This window comes from Gymnodraco acuticeps, unplaced genomic scaffold (genome assembly GCF_902827175.1).
Source record: "Gymnodraco acuticeps unplaced genomic scaffold, fGymAcu1.1, whole genome shotgun sequence".
In the NCBI taxonomy this organism is placed as follows: Eukaryota; Metazoa; Chordata; class Actinopteri; order Perciformes; family Bathydraconidae; genus Gymnodraco; species Gymnodraco acuticeps.
Window position 1 is genome coordinate 683124 of NW_022991779.1, and position 13708 is coordinate 696831.

Consider the following 13708-nt stretch of genomic DNA (forward strand, 5'->3'; position numbering starts at 1 on the left):
GTCATAACGATGTTCTGGCTTGTGTAACCATTAGCCAATCACCAGAGATGGGGTCGTTACTAAAAATGTTAATATATATATTACTTTAAAAAAAAAGAAAAAGTAATATATTACACTACTTTACTCGTTACTTTACCTTTACTCGCCGAGCACCTAGGCCTACGAACTGCGCATTCGTGAGTGGCAATAACTCTCCTTACCAGCAGGCGGCGGTAGTGTGTATTCGTCATTCAAAACAGGCAACAACCGGAAGACAGAGAAGAAGAATAGACTACGTGATATAAACAAACAACAAATAGCGTGTGCGTTAGCTTCACCTTAGCATGTGTTCTTTGCAGGTGTGTGTTGAGGTTTGACGTGGTGTTTCCAGCAGTGGATAACAGCTTCTGGCCTGGACACAGTTTGCACCTCACCGTCACATTCCTGTCTATTCTTCGGACGAACTCAAAATAATGGGCAGACCTCCACCCCTCGAAAGTTAACGCTGACTCAGCCATGTTTATGCAGCACTGCACGTGGAGATGTGGACGCGCAAGTCGCGTAGATTACGTACATATAAACCTGCGGCGGAAACCCCTCTTGTCTGTCAGTGTGATTATGAATGATTTTAGTAAGTAACGCGTGTCGGGGCAATGTTGGTAACTGTAGTGTGATTACTGAATTGTAAAAGTAGCGCGTTACACTACTAATATTATTACAGTAACGCGTTACTTTGTCACGCGTTACGCCCAACTCTGCCAATCACCAACCAAGGTAACCCCCCCCCCCACCTTATCACCTGAATCTCCTCCTAGAGCACCATTGAGTTCTTTGTAACCAAATGTCTCTCAGAGGGGCGTGGGGAGGGGCTCCTTATTTTCATCTGAAGTCACACAGAGAATCAGCACTTTGGAAATAGGGCTGAAACAGAGGGGATTATGGGTAATGCTGCAATGATCTGTTTGGTGTTTCAGCCAATCAGAGACGGGCTCTGTATATATATCTGAGACCTGTAATATATTGATGTATGATTTGACAGTATGATATATAGGACCTTTAAGGCTGTGCTAACCAAATACCCTATTTTAGGAATCTTACCATTACAAAAAAAAAACAGCAACTTTGGGGGAAACAGGAAGTGCTAAAATGCTAACTCATCTCCGTGTTTAAGGACTGCACCATTCTGAGACTTCTGAGCATGAAAGAAGCATACACATGTTTTTGTTGGGTCAGTTTCTTTGTGGTTTTATTTGTGACAACATGATCCGTTACAGTTTCTGGACAGCGAGTGTGCGTTATCATCTACCAACACAGACATTCTCTCGGTGCAGACGGCCAGGTTGTGGTTGTTAAATAGGTTTATTCTGAAAACCTGGAGAAGAAGTGGCCAAGTGACACACACACTCTGTCAAACACACACTGGGCAGCTGGGACGGTTAATACGAGTGGAGAGCATCTTCTTCTTCAGAGCTTCGAGCAGCAACTCTTCTGGGGGTCTAGGTGAAGTTGCTGCAGTTGGCCAGCAGGGGGAGTCAGTCACTGGGACAGGAAGTCCATCGCGGTGTCTCTCTCCTCCACCAGCTCAGCTGCTGTGGCGTCCATCTTGGCGCGGGAGAAGTCGTTGATGGGGAGTCCGCCCACCATCTTCCAGGTCTTATTCTGTAAGGGCGACAGAAGGAAAGGTCAGACGTCAAGCGATTTTATTTTGTCCATTTTAATAGGCTTCAACTGTGGCTGTCATCAAATTGTTCTCTCACTTCTTACTCGTAATATATTAAGAAATAATGAACAATCTCACCCTAAAAATATCCCATCAATTGACCTTTTAATGAGACTTTTCCGCTGCTTGTATAATACGATACATCAAGCTTTTTTATCGTGTCACTGTACATTGTAATATTCAGTTTAATATTCCATCCCTCACATACTTATGTATATATAATAACTTGCTTTGTAAATTCAACATGTATATTTCTACTTTCTTGTTTAGTTCTAATCTTTTTAATTTGTATTGTACAATGTCTTGTCTTTTGATGCTGCTGCGACACAAACATTTCCCACATTGGGATCAATAAAGTTCTATCTTATCCATTTTGATAGGCTCTAAATGTAGCCGTCATCATATTGTTTCTCTCACTTCTTCCTCGTAATCTCCCCAAAACAAATATCCCATTAATGAACATTTTAATGGGAAAAAGTCATCTTTGAACTCTTAGACTCTTCAGCTGCTTGAATATTCCAGATAAATCTGCTACAGGATTAATAACTTGAACACTTCAAATGGCTTTTGTACATTTTCACGTATGGTTTAATACAATGTGTGCAGGTTGAGATTCAAGGCCTGAGCAATTAATCAAAATGTTTTTTAAATCCCAATTTGGACAATATTCAAATCTTAGGAGACACACTATTGTTATATTTGCAATGTTGTTGTTAAGTATTGTGGCGCTGCAGAGAACTCCCTGCTTACATATGGTATTCTAGAGCAGTGTTTACTCAAACTTTTTCATACCAAGGACCACTTAACCAATAAAGAAACACTCGCGGACCACCTAACTCCACAAATATCCAAAAACACATTGATTTTCTAGAACAGATTATAAATCGCCTGAAAATGGTACAAACAAGTGGCAACATGTGTGACGAAGGTGTTGCGCTGGGCTATATCATGCAATCGAAAGTGAAACTTAACCTCGCTCCATTGCGGAGATATTCCCGCAAGAGTGCGGAAAACTTAAATTAACTTATTTAAAATGTGAAATGTTACCAATATACTCACGGACCACTAGGGGGCGCTCACGGACCACCAGTGGTCCGCGGACCACACTTTGAGAAGCACTGATCTAGAGAACCTTAGTCGTCATCATCATTTAATTACATTTACCAAATGAGTGAGAATAAAGAAGCAAAAGTTATAATCTCCATGGACTTGGACACTCACCTTGATCTCGATGGGGAAGGAGTAGATGAGATCCTCTGGGATGCCGTAGGAGTTTCCACCGGCGTACACACCCATGGAGATGAACTCACCCTGTAAACAAGAAGCAGTCTGAATTAACAACATGTCAACAACAACAACAAACACGGGCAACAACAAATATATCATACATATCAGATACCGTGGTGCCTGTTGTACAAAACCACAGCAAAACAACAAAGGAAATCTGAATTTGGTACTGTTAAATAGGAAATCTTTATAAATGTTTTAATGCTCATACCTTCGAATACATTTAGCAATATTCCTGATTTATTTTGCAACTTAAGAATAAAGCAATATAGTTATTTTAGCGACTACTTTTTATGTGCCGTCATAGTACAAATCCACCCAGCACTCACAATTCAAAGAATACATGTCATCGTTTGCGTGGAAAAAATCTGAATGAAATGGCATGGAAATCTTTATTTAAAAAATAATACGATAAAAAAAGGCCATCTGTGATATAATATGTTGTTGTTTTTGAATTAGGCTAGAGTAAAAAGCCAGAAGAAAGACTACATGCTGTAAGACATGTCAGAAATGGGGAATGCGTCTCTGTGCTTGACTCACGTTCTTGGTGCCGAACCAGATGTCCCTCATGTGGTCGCAGATGGCCTTGGCCGCGGACATGGCACTGGACAGTTTACGGGCTTTGATGACGGCGGCGCCGCGCAGCTGCACCGTCTGAAGGAGGAGGAGAGGAGGTTAGGAAAGAAAAGACAAAACCTGAAGATGTAATAGCTAGAATAAAAAAGTTGTTGTGGTCAAATGAACGCATACATTACACTAAGAATGTAAGAAGTGAAGCTAAGCAACATGTATAGTTATTCATTTGAAATTGTGATATGAGATATAACTAGATATCATCTAACATTTGGGATAATGTAACATCATTAGTGTTGCCTTCTCCTGGTTTTAAAGGCTTGATTGCACTGAAGTGATGCATTTGATTATTTAACAGAGTAGGCATAATACGTTATGTAGGAATACAAAATGTTATAATAATGTGTGACTCACGGAGATGAAGTCTCCTCGGAGCCAGGCCTCGTCCTTCACGGCGTCGTAGGCGTCCTTCTCTACTCCCTTGACGGTGACCTTGGCGTGGTGCACGTCGGGGTACTGAGAGGACGAGTGGTTCCCCCAGATGATCACGTTCTTCACTTTGTCCGCAGAAACTCCGCAGCGCATCGCCACCTGCAGGACAGACACAGACACAACATCAGTTATTCTGTTAGACATACTGTGATAGCCAACAATGTGTCTGTAGATAAAACATTCTTTAATCGTCACTTGGTCATAAATGGAAAATAAATATTGATGTAGATAAACAGTAATTTGGTGATATGTAGCACCTTGTCCTCTATTTAAAAACTCTGTAAAGCTCCTTTTTTTATAGATATATTTGACTGTTTTGGAAAATTCCTATTTTCTGTTTGATTCTTGACTTTTGCATAATTTGTTTATGTTCTTCCATCTACCATGTTTATTGTACCAAAATATAATCATTTCTTAAATGTACCTAATAAACTAATGTCTGATACTTTTTTATAAAACTTTACTTAACTTCTCCCCTTCTCATATTTTCCATTTGTTACAGTTTTTTTATTCATATAATTCAGCATGTACAGATATTCAATCTTCAAAGAGCAGCTGGAGGGCAACATGTTAGCTTAAGGGTTAATGTTAGTAAGGGTAAGGTTATATTTGACTGTGTGTGTCAGCCTGTCGCGATAATCGATACATTGACTTATTGTACGATAAATAAAAATGGACTCGATAACTTATCTGAGCTCGATAAATTGCCGTTTACATGCGTGTTTGTTTATATAAGGATGTAGCCCGGCGCGCTGTGAGGGGCGGGGCTCACACACAGCCAGGTCAGGACGCTCCGCGTGCAGCAGCCAAATTAATAATATAGAGACAAGCAGGAGACAACGTGTGACTTACTCGAGGGGAATTTGAAGTTAAATGGAATTGGTTGCAAACCCTAATTCCACATCTCCGGTGTGGGAATATTTTGGATTCAAGCCAAATCAACGAGGCGAACCTACGGACTTGAATGAGCCGTTATGTCGCATTTGTTTTAAAAAGGTAGCAACAAAAGCTAGCAATACGACCTTAAACTGTGTGTGTGTGTGTGTGTGTGTGTGTGTGTGTGTGTGTGTGTGGTGTGTGTGTGTGTGTGTGTGTGTGTGTGTGTGTGTGTGTGTGTGTGTGTGTGTGTGTGTGTGTGTGTGTGTGTGTGTGTGTGTGTGTGTGTGTGTGTGTGTACCTGGGAGCTGGCTCTGTTGTGGTCCAGGCGGGTCAGGCAGGAGAAGTTCTCTTTGGGGATGGACGGAGCAGATTTGGAGGCGATCAGACAGTTAGTGTTCGCTGGGTTTCCAACAACCAAGACCTGAAAAAAAAAAATCAAGATTTCAGAATTTCTTTATTTCTAGATATTTCGTTAAATTACTGATTGTGATGATTTCTACTAACATGCAAAAATAAATGTCAACACAGGACATATTTCCGTATGAAATAAAACACATGTTGTAGTCATTTAACTACCAAAGAGTCAAATAGTGGACTGATAAGAAACAAAGGAAGTTAGTTAGAGAAAAGAGTTTGACATACAATACAAATTAGAGGAGTATCCAAATTCATGCAAGACATCTTTACTATTTTAAAAGTAAACTATAGAGGGGGAAATGATATTTGACTGCATACATTTGTATTTGCAATTTGACTTTTTGGCCATTTTAGGCAAGAGACAAATAACGCCAAGTTTCTCAATAAACAAACAGAGAAGTCAGTTTCCTCTGATGTTAAAGTCCTCACAGGATTCAACATCAGGCTGTTTTCTCTTGTCCACATGTGACGCTCTGACCTTTGACCTCAGTAGAAGCCTCTTTCGTCACACTGACGCTGGACTTGTGGTGGACTTTAAATCATTAGAGGCCCTCCTGCTTAACTGAATGCTTTGGATTCACTTTAACCCGTTTCACACATGCACTGAAACCAGGACATTATTTAGAGCATGTGTGTCGGACTCGAGGCTCGCAGGTCAAATTCAGCCTCTTGTAAATGTTAAATTGTTGTAGCTGGAGAACATTTAAGGAAGTGGCATCAGAGAAAAGATATCTGGTGTTTAGAAATAGGCCTATTGAAGTGGCTTAATGCATGCTAACATTAACGCATCATATTTACATCTCTGAAATGGGCAGCACACGAGTTTTCTCGACTGGATTAAACCGTTTTATTTGCAGAAGTCAGAATGCTAGAAGATATGGGACATGTAAAGCATATGATAAATAACTAATTACTTGAAGAAATGTCCCACACAACCATTTACTTCTCCTTTTCAGGCCGGGGAAACAGCTTGTTGTGAGTTAGCCGTTTGTTATCTAGGTGCATTATTTTGACATGACTTAATGCAGAATCTTTATTTGACTTTTTGGGGGAATTATGAGGAGCAGGTCGTTGTGAGTAGACTATATGGGACACGCAATGGAACCATATGACTGGCTCTTGATGTGATCCTCATGTCCCAGTATGGTCTGTAGTGAAATGGATTTTGACACGCATGATCTAGACATTAGCCAAAGTATATTTAAAACATTAATGTTCGCTTCATTTTGATTGGACAGAGAGCGGCCTGATCTCCTAGTACCAAGTCTGTGTGATGTACGATTTCACACGCTTGCTATTGCAGCAGGTGCAAAACCAGAACAGTAATGTAATGTCCGAATGTGAAGAAGAATCGACTTTCAAGATTTGATCTCTGTAGAAACATGAAGCTGCTTTAAGAGTTAACGTGACCGCAGAGGAACAGTCAGCTTTGTTAGAGGAAAGACGCTGGATGAGCACTTTCATTTCCCTGTGGTGTGACTAAAACTCCCAGAAGTTATGAATACACGCTGAGTCGACATGAGCCTGTGGGACACCTCGGTCTATAAATAAATGACATTAAATATAATAAAAATAGAGCAGCGGTTCCCAACCTTTTTCAACTCAGGGCCCACTTAAGAATCTAAAAATATTTTCGTGGCCCACATTCAACCATAGACAATAAGGAGGCTAAATTAAGTTCTGATTGGTCAATTCAGAACATGCGACACGTTGTTAATCCAGTAGAACAGACCGCTGTCAAGGACTGTACTGACCGTTGCTAAGGAGGATCGAGAAAGAGAAGGGAAAGGAGGTTCCAATATAAAAAAATCTTAATAATGAAAATGTTTCCACACAAATCATAATGTTTTGCAAATCATTTGAAAACCACAGGTTGGGAACCGCTGAAATGTCGGATTAAAGAGTCACCTTGACGGTCTTCTTGGCGTACTTGTCCAGAGCAGAGCCCTGAGTCTTGAAGATGGCCACGTTGGCCTTCAGCAGGTCCTTCCTCTCCATCCCCTCCTTCCTCGGCATGGAGCCAACCAAGATGGCGGCGTCGATGTCCTTGAAGCCGACCTCCACCGTGTCAGTGGGGATCACCTCTGAGGGGGAGGAGAGGAACAGCATGGGATGAGTTTATCTTCATTAGAAACAATGCTTATTATTAGGATTAAAAGTATTGTTATTAATAAGTGCAAATGTGTTCAATTATGTTCAAATCTGCAGTCCTAGAAAATAAGTAAAAATACAGAAACTCTGGTATTAGCATGTAGCGCTAGCATGACATGTTTTTTTATATACTTATATTTAACAATGTCATAATGTTCCATAAGTATATTAAAAAAGTTAAATTAATTCTTTTTTCTTTGTACATATATTCAGTACAAACTACCGTCTTATTTGTATGTGCTTATACTTAGCTTCTCATAGCTTCAAGATAGCATATTGTCATTGTGTATCCACTTCACTTTAAAGTCCCCTATTATACTGTTCTTCATCAATATATCACAGGTCTCAGAAATATCCAGAGCCTGTCTCTGATTGGCTGAAACACCAAACAGATCATTGCAGCATCCCATAATCCCCTCTGTTTCAAAAGTGCTGATTCTGTGTCTGTAGCTTTAAATGCTAATGAGCTACTGCTGGCCACGCCCCTCTGAGAGATGATTGTTTTTTTAAGTAGAATTCACTGGAACTGAAGGGTTTTCAATTGTCTGTTTAATGTTAATGAATAGTTGCTATAGAATATTAACTGACCTCAAATCAAAGTAGTTTGCCGATCAAGCTGTGCGTCATCTTCTTGGTCAGATGTATAAATAGCGGTATTGAATGCAGTTAATATTTTTTGGGGAAGAACGAATCTAGTATTTTGGAATTACGCTCTTCAACTTAATCCTTGAATAAAAACAAAAAGGAGAATTTCTTATATCTTACAATTATTTACTCTCCAACACACATTATATGTATTATTTATTGGCATCCATTATCAACCTCTTGAGCTCATGGATATCTTATCTGCTGTGTACAGGTCACAGATGGTGACTGTAGAAACGTATTGATAACGATAAGGTACAAAAACATCTGTCTACGTCACTCATCTCCGTGTTGTTTTACAATGGCCTTCACTCTGAGGTTTTTACAATTTCTTCAATTACTGACTCGACTTTATGTACTTTGGGAAGATTTTCACTTTATTCAGTCGTCCTTTGTCTCCTAAAAAAGTTTAAAATCTCAGTTTTCATCAACTTCCCTCCTGCCGGCTCGTCTGATCCTGATAGGATGTGTTTTCTGTCTGTCATTAGAAGTTAAACAGCTATCAGAGTGGACTTCAGTCAGGGTTCACTTCCCCCCCATTGCTGTCCCACCACTGATCTGATTGGCTACTGTGGTGTCTTAACCACCGGCCAATCAGAGGCCTGGGTTTAGACCCTCCTTCCTACGCCACACAGCAGCAGTGCGGAGGTTTTGAAGGACACATTTACACACAGCGTGCTCTGCATTAAAATGTGATCCAGATGCAGAGACACGTGGTCGACATCAGACTCCTTAAAGCGGAGAATATTAGTTTAACATTGTGTTCTTCTCTGAGTGATGAACAAAAGAGATTACAGGAACTATTACAAAAGGTCTTCGTTGTGCAGTTTCCTTCCTCATAGGAGGTTTGCAATACTCTAGTGTTGCTTCACAGAGGACTTTTAAGAACTGAAATAACTGACACGTGTTGTAAAACGCACCTTTGTTTTTTAATGACTTATTAATATCAGTACATACAAATATCCTCACTATGTTGCTGCAGCGGGGTTGTCTCCGTTAGCTGCTGTATAGAACAGACAAGATATCCCTCAGCTCAAAAGTGAATTGAATGCAAGTAAATAATACATTTCAGAGTAAAATTCAATACAAAATGTACTTTTCCTTAAAATCTGAATATTAGTTAAAGTTTATTCCTGACAATCTTAAATCTCACCAGATTAATTAAATCCAAATTAAAATGACAATGAATTATTCTGCATTCAAATCGACTTCTTTTTGTTGGATGAAATGATAAGGGAGATGCATAACGTAATTGGCAAACTGCTTTACAATGATTTATTTATCAGTCTAATTTAGCTATTTACATAATTAATGAACATACTAGGATTACATTCATAGATGAAACCCTTTCAGACCTCACAAATAGTTGTTTTGTCAGGATTGTTCTTTAATTTACTTATAAAAAAGAACCACTTGTACTCAAATATTTATATATTTTCTCACCCCTCAGCAGTGGGAGGGCGCAGTCCTGCAGCTCCATGACGACTCCCTCCAGCACGGGCAGCATGGGGGGGATGTCCAGGAGGATCAGGGTGATGGGCTGAGAAACAACACAAAGAGATAGATATCACCCTAAAATCCACAAAGCATTACCTGGGAAGGAAATGTGGATTTTGGAAACAACTATGACCATGAAAAAAACGTAATTCTAAAATGTTCATTTTTTGGGAAACTTGCATCATGGTGACTCAGCATTTCTGGCAGACATAAAAGGTATTAAGGAAGATTTCCCAAATGTTTTCTTGCCGTTAAATTTTTTCTTTTTTATCAGTAATGCATTTCTTTGTAATTGTAAGGCAACTTTTACAGATAAAATGAGAGTTTCTGATGCTTAATTTGCCATCTTATTTATTTCTTAAATAACCTTTTAATCTATAGAGTAGTAAAGCGTAGTATTCTTTTGTTATGAATGCTAATACATTTCCTGAATTAGATCAATACAAGTGTATAAATCCTGCAACATGAACAGAGTTCTTACGTTAAAGCACTGCTCAGAGGAACAGAGAATTTAACTCTATTAAAAAAACCTTGAATGGTAGCTTGACCTTGCACATTGGCATGATCAGATACAACATGTCACTAAATAAAATAGCTTTTCTATATACTATAGGGTACTTTTGAATTCGGCATGCATCACATCCATAAGACACTTCGGGAACATTTCAGGATTTCTGAGGATGATGCAAACGCTGCTAGAGATTAAAAAAAAACTCAGGAGCTGCTGATAAATATTACAAAATAGTACAAAGTTTCATATCAATAGCCGAGTCTGATCCTTATCGAGGTGCCTCCTCTGGGCCAATCAGCTTATTCGATGTGACGGAAAAGTACAATAAAGCTGTGCTGGTGTAAAAATGTACATTTCTGAAAATATTCATATAGTATTATTTAAGTAAGATATTTCACTATTAAGGTCTCAGCTAAGCAGATGGCATACCCCACTTTAAACCCTGTTTTATTCATGATGAGAAGGACATTACGTAACATGCTCCACACAGTCTGTGCAGCTTTCAGGGGGAAAAGGGGCTCTGCTGCAGGTTATGTAATCTCACCTGCTCCTTCCCGAACACATCTCCCTTTGCGATGCTGTACAGCAGGGAGTAGGCGATCTGACCAGCAGCGCCAGTCACCACAACACGGATTGGTTCGGCCTGGAGGGGGAAACATGGATTAACATTTGTTGTCATTGACCTAGATAGGAAGGAAACGAGGCGGCAGTAACATGCATTGTTGGTCTGAAGTTAAAAGAGCCTGTATTTAACGGATGGAAACCTCACTGCTGCTTCACAAGGCCTTCATTCTCCTCGGCCCTTTTGTACAAAGAGGACTTGGCACCAAGGTCCATTAAGAAATACGTGCAATGTAAAATGACCTTGCATACTGGTACAGGAGGGGAGGACATTCAGTTTAATTTTAGACTTTATCTGAAGCAACTGATATCCCCCTTTAATTCGGCATGCATCACATCCATCCAGCAGCACAAAAAAACATGATTTTTAATGATTAATCACACAATGCTTAACTGTGCCAAATACTGGATGCAGCCAAATTCAAGTACTATAAATAATGCAAGCCGAATTGAAGGGTGGTTGAACTTAAGTCAGGCATCATATTTGAACCTGCTGCAACTCATCGAAAAATCAAGAAATCTAAATTAAATAGCGATTTTTTTTGTGTGAAGCTAGTTTCAAACTGATTCCTGTCATGATGGGTTATCGCGACTGAATACAACAAAGGCCGATGATGACGTGACGCCACGCCACTGCCTGCTGACTAAAATGGAGGCAGATGCATGAATGTACAGCACAGCAGCAAGTGTTAAAACAACGGAAACACAACTCAGGACTGCAGAAGCTAACCTTGCATAGTCTGAGAAACCACCTTTAACGTGAGTGATGCAACTGCGTATAACAAACGTGGTTCTTTAAACATTCATTCAGAACATGCAAAACGTCCAGAAAATAGCAGAAAGTGAGATTACATTCTGACGCTGCAACCCCTTCCTCAATGTCAACTCTCAAAGCATCATTTAGCACACCTTTAAACATGATAAAAGGACTCCTGTTACATGAATAAACCTTTAGAAACATACAGTAAAGCAGCTAATGATGTTTCTTACCATTTTAGCTAAGAGGTGAAGATGCTTCTGTGTGATGTGCCTGTTCTCCCGGCTCAGAGTTGGACTGCACGGAAGGGTCACCTCTGCGCTTGCATTGTAAAGTCAGGCGGTGAAACGGTTTCTCCAAACTCACTAGGGATTTGTAGTTTTTTATGATTCTGATACAGGCTTAACAAGCGAGCCAACTGCACACAAAGAACGCAGATTCCCATGATGCACTGCGCTGTTTGCACCGCGACCCCTAATCCATATACGGAAGAGGATTTTCTGAAAAGAGTCTTTTTTTTACTGAGACTCAGGAGGCAGTTTGGCGACGCCTGGTGGCCGGCAGCGGAACTGCACCACTTTTCGTGAAAACACACGCCTTTTTTCTGTCTTTAAGTCAATGTCTCATGAACTTCAAAGTACTTAAAGAAACTAAATACTGTCTATAACAAAGACAGGTCAATATTTATATGTGTGAACACACCATAAATACCCCTGGACACACGGACAAATTACCGTAACCCTTTCAAGAACTTCCACATATGCTTTCGATTTTTGCTTTTGCAAAACAACGTTTACAACAACAATTTAAATCCGAAATTTGAAAAAGGCTTGCGTCAAATACTGTTTTGAATGATATATTGTGGTGCTGTCGAGATGTTCCAGCTAAAAAATTGTATACGGACAAACAAATAAACAACATTTGTTTGTGACAGATCTTTGCAAACTTCTAACAAACAAAAGGTCCCCATATAAACTGTAAAGGGTTACCACAATAACATTTATTTTATAGAGTAAATGCCTTTTACAATTTACCTTAACTGAGGAATTCTGTTAAGGGTTTCTGTGGAACAGATAAGGAGAAATTAAGCCTTACAGTAGGTGTCACATATAAGGATAAAACCTAAGATGCCACAGCAATATAGCAAGGATTTCTCCACCACATACAGTAAGAGTAGTTTTAAATTATAAAGTACCTCTAAAATCTCCAAACATCTTTCCAATCCCTTCAATAACACTTGGAGTTCCTCAAGAACCACCTAGAAGATCTCAAGGATCTCCTGAAACCTATCTAGAACTTGTAAACTGGACTGTACTATACTTAAGACAAATTTGATGTGCTTTACTCTTGTCAATAATATGCTTTTCCTCCTCTCCACTACAACTCAAAGGTTGATATTGTCCCAGATGTATTTGACATATTTAATTACTTTTCAGATCAACATGTGATACGTCAAACAAGTGAGTAAATCACTGGGTTTTATAAACCATTACAGCCATAAAGCTCACAGATTCACCCAGTGAAGAGAACAGCGCTGTGTACCAACAGCATTCCTCTGGGGCCTGCAGGCAGCTAAGCAGCTTCACATCATGATCCTTTAAGTGACTTAGGGGTCCCATAAGATGAAAGATGCTTTTACCATGGTGTTCACATGTGTTTCTAACTGCTATTGTGCATTTGGGTGGTTTTATGACTACATTTGCTTTTACTGATGCGTATTTAACTTGGGAACATGTATAACATTTCTGAATGTGACTTGATTTTAGTTAACATTGATGACCTCAAGTCCTTGTTACTTTTGTAGGAATTGTTATTTTTTTATGACATGCAGAGGAGTTTATCTTCAATGCTAGCATCATATACACGTGTTGCATATTGAAGGCTAATTCAGATAGCTCTTAGACAAAATATCTTTACATTTGAATCTTTCTTCTGCGAAATGAATCAAAATCTAAATATAACAAATGGATGTGGCGCTCATGCATTAAGATGACTGATGCAGTTCGGAGAAGACATTGACAAAGACCATCACGTAGGGAGATAAATATATATAACATAACAGTATTGTAGCGACAAAACTCCCAATGAACAGTCGCTAGAGACTAAGGTAGGTTCATCACTTTGACACTTTTCAATTAAGAGTCCGTAATGGGGCGAAGCCTGCGAGCTAGTTCAGGCA

General features: G+C 39.5%; 1 protein-coding gene across 1 annotated transcript; it reads right to left on the reverse strand.

Annotated features, from left to right (window-relative positions):
• Window positions 1-1195: 1195 nt before the first annotated feature.
• Window positions 1196-11918, reverse strand: LOC117535188 (malate dehydrogenase, cytoplasmic-like). The gene is made up of 9 exons (XM_034199578.1): window positions 11763-11918; window positions 10696-10794; window positions 9587-9683; window positions 7256-7431; window positions 5229-5351; window positions 3974-4150; window positions 3527-3640; window positions 2921-3010; window positions 1196-1638 (listed from the first exon to the last, which is right to left on the reverse strand). The coding sequence occupies exons 1-9, from the start codon at window positions 11763-11765 to the stop codon at window positions 1516-1518; spliced, it is 1002 nt and encodes a 333-aa protein (XP_034055469.1). The 5' UTR covers window positions 11766-11918; the 3' UTR covers window positions 1196-1515.
• Between the last annotated feature and the right edge of the window lie 1790 nt (window positions 11919-13708).